This window comes from Tachyglossus aculeatus, chromosome 4, assembly GCF_015852505.1.
Source record: "Tachyglossus aculeatus isolate mTacAcu1 chromosome 4, mTacAcu1.pri, whole genome shotgun sequence".
Taxonomy (NCBI): domain Eukaryota; kingdom Metazoa; phylum Chordata; class Mammalia; order Monotremata; family Tachyglossidae; genus Tachyglossus; species Tachyglossus aculeatus.
The window spans coordinates 133,836,179-133,847,086 of NC_052069.1; the positions used below are offsets into that span (position 1 = coordinate 133,836,179).

Sequence of the window (10,908 nt, forward strand, 5' to 3'; positions counted from 1 at the left end):
GCGGCGCTCCGCCAAGACGTCGATGAGGCGGTGCTGGGTTAGTTGTCGTTTAATAAGCGGACGCCCCCCCCCGGGGGGCACGGTCCGGCCCCGGCCCACGGGGCGACCCCAGCGGGGTCCTCCGGCCCGGGACGAGTGGCGGAGCGGGTCAGCGCGGGGGAGAGAGGGCGGGCAAGGCCAGGAGCCATTCCAGTTTTTCTCCCAGGGAAAATCGTCCCGCGCCCCCGCCCGCCCCCGCTCGCCATGGCAACGGCCTTTCGCCTCAAAGGACGGCTTCATCGCCCACCCCGGCCGGGCACCGGGGAGCCTGGCGTCCGGGCCCCCGGCCCCGCCGCACCCAGTCGAGGCTGGGAGCCCGGCAAGGCCCCACCCGGGGCGGGAGGCCTTGCCCGTGACATCGTGGCGGACGCCTCCCGGGGAGGCGGTCGGGCCCCGTCCCGCCAGGCGTCACCCCGGGGACCCCCCCCCTCCGCCGCCCCGGCCCACCCCCCTCACACCGGGGACTGCAGCCGGGGCCCGGGCCCCAGTTTCTCGCGGAGGCCGGGCGGGCCGCGAGGAGGCGGGGGCCGCTGAGGCCGGGAGGCCGGGGGGCGGCCCCGGGAGGCGTCGTCCAGCGAGAGCGTGCGGGGCCGGCCCCAGGGCGGCGGGCCCGAGCCGGGGGGCGCCAGGGACGAGCTGCGGGGAGGGCGGCCCCCCGGATCCAACAGCGCCAGCCAGGCCGCGGGCAGGTCCGCCCGCCGCGGGCCCTCGCGCTGCGCCAGGATGTCCGTCACCGCCGCAATGTCGTCCAGGGGCTCGATGGCTGCGGGACGGGGTCGGGGGGGGGGGGGGTGAGCGCAAAGGTCAAGGGGCGTGAGGGGGAGCCACCGGAAAGGGGTCGGGGGGGCGCAAAAGGGAGGGAGAGCCCGCCCCCTTCCCTTACCCATCTCGTGGTACAAGGAGCCCTGCTTGGGCAGCGGGACGGGCGGCTTGCGCGGGGCGGGCGCCTCGATCCTCATCAGCTCGTCACAGCACTGTCTCCACTGGCCTGGGGGCGGACCGGGGATAGAGTAGCCGCCCCCACCCCCGTCTCCCCCCGGGGTGGAAGGCCCACGGCTCCGTAAAACCGGGCAGCCGCCGGCCTCCCGCCCGTCCCGCCCAGCCCGCGCACGCACGCGGGCCCTACTCATGTCATGGAAGAGCTGCCAGAAGGCCTCCATCCAGGGCTGCAGGGCGGCCCGGCCTTCCTCTTCCTCCTCCTCCTCCTCCTCCTCCTTGTGGGCCCGGAGGACGTAGGTGACGTCGCCTCCCGCGCAGCGGTTGCTGATGCTCAGCCAGCGCGGGCCGCCCGGGCCCCCGGCCCGCTCCCCGGTCCGGATGCGGGTCTCCTGAGGGCGGGGAGGGCAGCCATCCTTGCGGGTGGGAGCGGTGGGTCCCGCCCGCCCGGTCCCTCCGGCCTCTTGGGCAACGACAACGTGCACGCTTCCTCCAGGAAGCCTTCCCTGACTGCGCCCTCCTTTCCTCTTCTCCCGCTCCCTTCGGCGTCGCCCCGACTCGCTCCCTTTCTTCATTCCCCCCTCTCGGCCCCAAGGCCGGTCATTTATTTATCTGTATTGATGTCTGCCTCCCCCTCTACACTGTAAGCTCCATCGTCCTCTACGGTCCAGTGCTCCGCACATCGATCAATCATATTTATTGAGCGCTTACTGTGTGCAGAGCACTGGACTGAGCGCTTGGGAAGTCCAAGTTGGCAACGTATAGAGACGGTCCCTACCCAACAGTGGGCTCACAGTCTAAAAGACTGCGACATAGGAAGCGCCCAATAAATAGGACTGAACAAAAGACCGAATGAACGAAGTGGGCGGTGACGCCTACAAGGCCCCCCCACCCCGGACGGATTCTCACCCACGCTCCTCAGTTCACTCCGCTCTCTTCGCCAAGCGGAGCGAAAGGAAGGGGAAAAGGAGAGACGGAGTCAGGGGAGACGGACGCGGAGAGGCGGAGACGCGCAGAAGCGGAGACCCGAGGCGGTAGGGACAGACGTGGAGAAACAGTCCTATTTACTGAGCGCTTACTCTGTGCAGCACACCGGACTGAGCGCTTGGGAGAGACAGTGGAATGATAAACAGAGACGTTCCCCGCCCGCATCATCACCATCGTCATCAATCGTATTTATTGAGCGCTTACTGTGTGCAGAGCACTGTACTAAGCGCTTGGGAAGTACAAGTTGGCAACGTATAGAGACGGTCCCTACCCAACAGCGGGCTCACAGTCTCACAGCCCGCAGAGAGCGAGAGGGGGAGACGGACGTTAATATGTATCAATAAATGACAGAGACGGACATCGGTGATGTGGGGCTGGGAGGGGGGACAATAATAATAATAATGACGGCATTTATTAAGCGCTTACTATGTGCAAGGCACTGTTCTAAGCGCTGGGGAGGTTACAAGGTGATCAGGCGGTCCCAAGGCGGGGCTCACAGTCTTCAGCCCCATTTTACAGATGAGGGAACTGAGGCGCAGAGAAGTGAAGTGACTTGCCCAGAGTCACCCAGACTGAGCCCCTTCCTTCCTCTCCCCCTCGTCCCCCTCTCCATCCCCCCCATCTTACCTCCTTCCCTTCCCCACAGCACCTGTATATATGTATATGTTTGTACATATTTGTTACTCTATTTTACTTGTACATATCTATTCTATTTTATTTTGTTAGTGTGTTTGGTTTTGTTCTCTGTCTCCCCCTTTTAGACTGTGAGCCCACTGTTGGGTAGGGACCGTCTCTCTACGTTGCCAACTTGGACTTCCCAAGCGCTTAGTACAGTGCTCTGCACACAGTAAGCGCTCAATAAATACGATTGACGATGATGATGACAACCGGCGGAGCCGGGATTTGAACCCGTGACCTCTGACTCCAAAGCCCGGGCTCTTTCCACTGAGCCACGCTGCGGAAAGGGAGCGAGTCAGGGCGTCGCAGAAGGGAGTGGGAGAAGAGGAAAGGCGGGGCTTAGTCGGGGAAGGCCTCTTGGAGGAGGTGGGCCTTCAGTAAGGCTTTGAAGTGCTGGGGTGGACACAGTCCCTGTCCCACATGGGGTTCCCAGGCTTCCCATTTTACAGATGAGGTCACTGAGGCTCAGGGAAGTGAAGTGGCTTACCCAAGGTCACACAGCTGACAAACGGCCGAGCCGGGATTCACTGTACGAACACCTCAGGAGAGCCAATACGACACAGTTGGCAGACACGATCCCTCCCTGTCGCTTAGAATAAGCCCTTAACAGTACCATTATTTTAAAAAAGATGATTTTCTGCAGGGTCTTGCCGGAGAGCGCAAAAGAGCCTGTGAATTTACGGATGCAACCCTGCAAACGGAGCTAGCCCGAAGTGTTAAATGGAGGCTCTCTCCCCCTCCCGTTCCAAACCAACGGAAACTGCATTTTGGGTTTGAACCTCCATTTTTTGAACCCAGAACTTCCTCCCGTTTCACACCTCCCTCCCAAACTGCAAAGCCTTCTATAAAAGCACATCTCCTCCGAGAGGCCTTCCTCCGCTAAACGCTCGTTTCCTCTTCTAGACCGTGAGCCCGCTGTCGGGCAGGGACCGTCTCTATATGTTGCCAACTTGGACTTCCCAAGCGCTCAGTACAGTGCTCTGCGCGCAGTAAAGCGCTTAATAAATACGATTGAATGAATGAATGAATGAATAAGAGGCGGCGGGACAATGGGGTATTCATTCAGTCATCCGTTCGATCGTAACCGTCCTCTCCCCGGCGCTCAGCCCAGTGCTCTGCGCGCGGGAGGCGCTCAGTAAATGGCAGCGGGGGATTGATGGCCGGGGCAGTCACCTTATTGATGGGAATGGTGAGCACCGGGTCCTTCCCGCTCTCGGCCTCCTCGGGACGACGGTAACAGGAGAGTCTCGTCCCCCGCAGGACGCCGTACAGCCGGCCCCAGCTCCGCCGCTGACCGCCATCTGGTTGCTGCGGAAAACCGGGATCAATCAATCAGTCAATCATATTTATTGAGCGCTTACTATGTGCAGAGCACTGTACTAAGCGCTGGGGAAGTACAAATTGGCAACATATAGAGACGGTCCCTACCCAACAGTGGGCTCACAGTCTAAAAGGGGGAGACAGAGAACAAAACCAAACAGATATGGACAAGTAAAATAAATAAATAGAGTAATAAATATGTACAAACATATATACATATATACAGGTGCTGTGGGGAAGGGAAGGAGGTAAGATGGGGGGGATGGAGAGGGGGACGAGGGGGAGAGGAAGGAAGGGGCTCAGTCTGGGAAGGCCTCAACAAGGGAGGGGGAGAGAAGGCAAGCCCCCCATTCCCACCCGCCCCCCGGGACACCCGCAAAACCCCGCACCCCCGACTCGGCCGCCACAATCAATCAATCAATCGTATCTATCGAGCGCTTACTGTGTGCAGAGCACTGGACTAAGCGCTTGGGAAGTCCAAGTTGGCAACACACAGAGCCGGTCCCTACCCAGCAGCGGGCTCACAGTCGAGAAGGGGGAGACAGACAACAAAACGTAAATAAATAAAATAAAATCAATAGAATCGATATGTACAAGTAAAATAAGTAAATAAAATGAATAAATAGAGTAATAAATATGCACAAAGATATAAACATATATACAGGCGCTGTGGGGAAGGGAAGGAGGTCAGGTTATAATAATAATAACGATGATGGCATTGGTTAATCAATCGTATTTATTGCCACGCCCCTTGTTTTATCTCATCCAGCGCTTACTACATCCTGGGCACTGCATTAGGCGCTGGGGTGGCTACGAGCTAATAATAATAATGGCATTTCTTAAGCGCTCACTATGTGCAGAGCACTGTTCTAAGCGCCCGGGGGGATACAAGGGGATCAGGCTGTCCCGCGTGGGGCTCGCAGTCTTCATCCCCATTTGACAGAGGAGGGAACTGAGGCCCGGAGAAGTGAAGTGACTTGCTCCAAGTCACAAGGCTGACAGTTGGCGGAGCCGGGATTTGAACCCGTGACCCAGTTCCCTCATCTGTAAAATGGGGATGAAGACTGTGAGCCCCACGTGGGGCAACCTGATCACCCTGTATCCCTCTGACGCTTAGAACAGTGCTTTGCACATAGTAAGCGTTTAACAAATACCATCATCATCATCATCATTATTATTATTATTAATCCCCATTTTACAGCCGAGGGAACTGAGGCCCAGAGAAGTGAAGTGACTTGCCCAAAGTCACACAGCTGACAGTTGGCGGAGTCGGGATTTGAACCCGTGACCCAATTCCCTCATCTGTAAAATGGGGATGAAGACTGTGAGCCCCACGTGGGGCAACCTGATCACCCTGTATGCCTCCGACGCTTAGAACAGTGCTTTGCACATAGTAAGCGTTTAGCAAATGCCATCATCATCATCATTATTATTATTATTATTATTATTATTAATCCCCATTTGACAGATGAGGGAACTGAGGCCCGGAGCAGTGAAGTGACTTGCCCAAAGTCACACGGCTGACCGTTGGCGGAGCCGGGATTTGAACCCGTGACCCAGTTCGCTCATCTGTAAAATGGGGATGAAGACTGTGAGCCCCATGTGGGGCAACCTGATCATCATCACCATCATCATCAATCGTATTTATTGAGCGCTTACTGTGTGCAGAGCACTGGACTAAGCGCTTGGGAAGTCCAAGTTGGCAACACCTAGAGACGGTCCCCACCCAACAGTGGGCTCACAGTCTAAATCCCAGCTCTGCCACTTGTCAGCTGTGGGACTTCGGGCAAGTCCCTTCACTTCTCTGGGCCTCAGTTTCCTCATCTGTCAAACGGGGATGAAGACTGTGAGCCCCCCGTGGGACAATCTGATCGCCTTGTATCCTCCCCAGCGCTTAGAACAGGGCCTTGCACATAGTAAGCGCTTAACAAACGCCATCATCACACTGTCACCGTACTCAGCCTCAGGGAAAGTCCGACGCAACAGAATTAGCGCAGACCCGTTCCCTGCCCCGAATTAACCGCTCTTATTATACCACATCCCCAATTCCAGCCCCTCCGGTCTCCTGTGATGGACGCCCCCGCCGGCGGCGGCCCCCCCCAGCTCCTCACCTGCACCGTGAGGTGGCCGCTCCTGGTGGGCCGAGTCATGCAGAGGGGCTGGGCCGCAAGGCGACAGCAGACGCTCCCGTACAGGGGCAGCCACGCCGGGCTCTCCTCTGCACACACATGAACGGCAGTGTACTGAGCGCCTACCACGTGCCCGGCACCGGACCGAGCGATCCCAGCGGATCGGCCGACGCGCTCCCCGCCCGCAAGGAGCTGGCAGTCTCGAGGGACGGACTTCAGTCAATCGATCCATCGACGGTACTTATTGAGCACTTACCGTAAGCCCGCTGTCGTCTCTACATGTTGCCGACTTGTACTTCCCAAGAACACACGGTAAGCGCTCAATAAGTACGACTGAATGAATGAATGAACGCGCGCAGAGCACTGTTCTAAGCGCCCGAGAGAGTCCGGTATAACAGAGCCGGTAACGAGCTGACGGGCTCCAGGGGACAGGCTACAGTCGATCAATCCATCAGTGGTACTTATTGAGCGCTTACGGTGCGCAGCGCACTGGACTGAGCGCTCGGAAAAATCGGCTGTGATAGAAAAAGCCGCGAGGCCTAGTGGAAAGAGCACGAGTTTGGGAGGTCGCGGGTTCTAATCCCGCCTCCGCCGCTTGTCGGCTGAGTGACCTTGGGCGAGCCGCTTAACTTCTCTGGGCCTCGGTGACCTCATCTGTAAAATGGGGATGAAGACTGTGAGCCCCACGGGAGACGACCTGCTTGGCTTCTATCTACCCCGGTGCTTGGCACATAGTAAGCGCTTAACAAATACCATAATAATAATATTATTATTATTATTATCCCACACGTTCCCTGCCAACAATGAGCTTTTAGTCTAGAGGAGGAGACAGACATTAATAATCAATTATTAAGTGCTTCCTCTATAATAATAATGGCATTTAAGCACTTACTATAATAATAATAATAATGATAGCATTTATTAAGCGCTTATGGTGCGCAAAGCAGTGTTCTAAGCGCTGGGGAGGTTCCAAGGTGATCAGGTTGTCCCACGGGGGGCTCACAGTCTTCATCCCCATTTTCCAGATGAGGGAACTGAGGCTCAGAGAAGTGCCCCAAGTCACACAGCTGGCAATTGGCGGAGCCGAGATTTGAACCCATGACCTCGGACTCCAAAGCTCAGGCCTCTTTCCACTGAGCCACGCTGCTTCCCTACTATGTGCCAATCAATCAATCATATTTATTAAGCGCTTCCTGTGTGCAGAGCACTGTACTAGGCGCTTGGGAAGTACAAGTTCCACGTGGGACAATAATAATAATAATGGCATTTATTAAGCGCTTACTATGTGCAAAGCACTGTTCTAAGCGCTGGGGAGGTTACAAGGTGATCAGGTTATCCCACGGGGGCGCACAATAATAATAATAATAATGGCATTTATTAAGCGCTTACTATGTGCAAAGCACTGTTCTAAGCGCTGGGGAGGTTACAAGATGATCAGGTTATCCCACGGGGGGCTCACAATAATAATAATGATAATGGCATTTATTAAGCGCTTACTATGTGCAAAGCACTGTTCCAAGCGCTGGGGAGGTTACAAGGCGATCAGGTTATCCCACGGGGGGCTCACAATAATAATAATAATAATAATAATGGCATTTATTAAGCGCTTACTGCTTAATCAATCAGGTAATCAATCTGATTACCTTGTATCTACCCCAGCGCTTAGAACAGTGCTTGGCACACAGTAAGCGCTTAACAAATACCAACATTATCATTATTATTATTATTACAAGTTGGCAACATATAGAGACGTTCCCTACCCAACAGCGGGCTCCCAGTCTACAGTGCCGGGCACTGTAGTAAGCGCCGAGGTGGATACAGGCAAATGGAGTCCCGTGTGGGGCTCCCAGTCTCAATCCCCATTTTACAGATGAGGGAACTGAGGCCCCGAGGAGTGAAGCGACTTGCCCAAGGTCACGCCTCTGGACCCCCAGGCCGGAGCGCTAGCCGCTGGGCCACGCTGCTCCTCTTCCTAAGCACTTGGGAGACGCCGGCCAGGCGGGGGATCTGTTTTGGACCCTCCCCATGTAGACGCCTCCCCACCCCTCCCCACTCACCGGTGCTGGTCAGGGTCAGGTCGTGGGTACGAAACCCGTCCCGCACCTCGGCCAGGGTGAGGACGGTTTGGGCGAGTAGGTGGTAGCGAGGACCTCTGGCAGGAGAGAAGTCAGAGAAACAGGGAAATGAGCTGGGATCTCCCCCCGGCGCTTAGTACAGCGCCTGGCACCTAGTAAGCGCTTAACAAAGACCTTTAAAAAAGCCCAAAACAGGCAACGGGCAGAGAGAAAACGAGGCGGGTCAGGGCTCGGCAGGCTGCATCCCTCCCCCGGCAATTTTTTCCTTTAAACAGTATTTGTTAAGCGCTCTTACAGTGCGGGCACTGTACTAAGCGCCAGAATCGAAACAAGACTGCGTCCCACGGGGGCTCTCAGGCTTCATCCCCATTGCAGGGCAACTCTGTCGTATCGTCCTCTCCTAGGCGCTCGGTAAGTGCTCAGTAAATACGAGCGATTGATTTGACGGATCATCATCATCAATCGTATTTATTGAGCGCTTACTGTGTGCAGGGCACTGTACTAAGCGCTTGGGAAGTACAAGTTGGTAACATATAGAGACGGTCCCTACCCAGCAGTGGGCTCACAGTCTAAAAGATGAGGTAACCAAGGACAACTCTGTCGTATCGTCCTCTCCTAGGCGCTCGGTACAGTCCTCTGCCCACGGTAAGTGCTCAGTAAATACGAGCGATTGATTTGACAGACGAGGTAACCAAGGACAACTCTGTCGTATCGTCCTCTCCTAAGCGCTCAGTACAGTCCTCTGCCCATGGTGAGTGCTCAGTAAATACGAGCGATTGATTTGACAGATGAGGTAACCAAGGACAACTCTGTCGTATCGTCCTCTCCTAGGCGCTCGGTACAGTACCCTGCCCACGGTAAGTGCTCAGTAAATACGAGCGATTGATTTGACAGATGAGGTAACCAAGGACAACTCTGTCGTATCGTCCTCTCCTAGGCGCTCGGTACAGTGCCCTGCCCACGGTAAGTGCTCAGTAAATACGAGTGATTGATTTGACAGATGAGGTAACCAAGGACAACTCTGTCGTATCGTCCTCTCCTAGGCGCTCAGTACAGTGCCCTGCCCATGGTAAGTGCTCAGTAAATACGAGCGATTGATTTGACAGATGAGGTAACCAAGGACAACTCTGTCGTATCGTCCTCTCCTAAGCGCTCAGTACAGTCCTCTGCCCATGGTGAGTGCTCAGTAAATACGAGCGATTGATTTGACAGATGAGGTAACCAAGGACAACTCTGTCGTATCGTCCTCTCCTAGGCGCTCGGTACAGTGCCCTGCCCACGGTAAGTGCTCAGTAAATACGAGCGATTGATTTGACAGATGAGGTAACCAAGGACGACTTTGTCGTATCGTCCTCTCCTAAGCGCTCAGTACAGTGCTCTGCCCACGGTAAGTGCTCAGTAAATACGAGCGATTGATTTGACAGATGAGGTAACCAAGGCCCAGAGGAAAAAAAAAATTAATGGCATTTGTTAAGCGCTTACTATGTGCAAAGCGCTGTTCTAAGCGCTGGGGGGATACAAGGTGATCAGGTTGTCCCGCGTGGGGCTCACAGTCATCATCCCCATTTTACAGATGAGGTCACTGAGGCCCAGAGAAGCGAAGTGACCTGCCCAAGGTCACACAGCAGACACGTGGCGGAGCCGGGATTCGAACCCACGACCTGTGACTCCAAAGCCCGGGGCTCTGTCCACTGAGCCGCGCTGCTTCTCCTCAGAGAAGCGAAGAGACTTGCCCCCACGTCACCGGGATTAGAACCCGGGTCCCGAGATTCCTCGACCCGGGCGCTAGCCGTTAGGCCACCCGGCTTTTGATTTCTGGATTGCTTCCCGTGACGGGGGAAATAAATGGCAGGCCAGAGAGTCAGTGGACCGCATTCGGTCGCGGTATTTACTGAGCGCCTACCGTGTCCCGAGCGCTCGGGAGAGGACACCGGGATGAGGATAAACGGCCGGACCGGACTGGTCTGTGCCTCGGGATCCGCGAGGGGTCGAGGGTTGTGACCCCGGGCCGGGGCGGTTTCCGGGCGGGCAATGGCTCTCCCCAACTTCAAAGCCTTATCGAAGGCCCGTCTCCTCCAAGAAGCCTTCCCTGACTGCGCCCTCCTTTCCTCTTCTCCCGCTCCCTTCTGCGTCGCCCTGACTCGCTCCCTTTATTCACCCCCACATCACTTAGGTCCAGATCAATCAATCAATCATATTTGAGCGCTTACTGTGTGCAGAGCACTGTACTAAGCGCTTGGGAAGTCCAAGTCGGCAACATATAGAGACAGTCCCTACCCAACAGCGGGCTCACGGTCTAGAAGGGGGAGACAGAGAACAAAACCAAACACATTAACAGAATAAAATAAATAGAATAGATATGTGAGCCCCCCCGGGGGACAACTTGATCACCTTGTAACCTCCCCAGCGCTTAGAACAGTGCTTGGCACATAGTAAGCGCTTAATAAATGCCATCATTATTATTATTATATGTACAAGTAAAATCAATAAATCCAGATCTTGTCATTTATGGATTACGTCTGTCTCCCCCTCTAGACGACCGCCAGCTCGTCGTAGGCAGGGAATGTGTCTCTTTCTTTATTCATTGTTGTACTTATTGAGCGCTTATTGTGTGCAGAGCGCTGTACTAAGCGCTTGGGAAGTAGAAGTTGGTGACATATAGAGACGGTCCCTACCCGACAGTGGGCTCACAGTCTAGAAGGGGGAGACAAGAGAACAAAACCAAACATATTAACAAAATAAAA

General features: G+C 55.4%; 1 protein-coding gene across 2 annotated transcripts in view; it reads right to left on the bottom strand.

Moving 5' to 3' along the window:
• Positions 1–481: 481 nt before the first annotated feature.
• The window catches only part of RTKN (rhotekin), a 23,173-nt gene continuing 12,746 nt past the window's right edge, over positions 482–10,908 (bottom strand). Inside the window, exons 7-12 of one of the 2 annotated variants that reach the window (XM_038744506.1) lie at positions 8,147–8,241; positions 6,072–6,178; positions 3,814–3,948; positions 1,166–1,367; positions 923–1,027; positions 482–802 (exon numbers count right to left, since the gene is read on the bottom strand). In XM_038744506.1, the coding sequence (XP_038600434.1) occupies positions 492–802; positions 923–1,027; positions 1,166–1,367; positions 3,814–3,948; positions 6,072–6,178; positions 8,147–8,241 (955 nt within the window). In that variant the 3' untranslated portion in view covers positions 482–491. The remainder of the gene's footprint in view (positions 803–922; positions 1,028–1,165; positions 1,368–3,813; positions 3,949–6,071; positions 6,179–8,146; positions 8,242–10,908) is intronic. The other variant, XM_038744507.1, reaches the window with a different exon arrangement.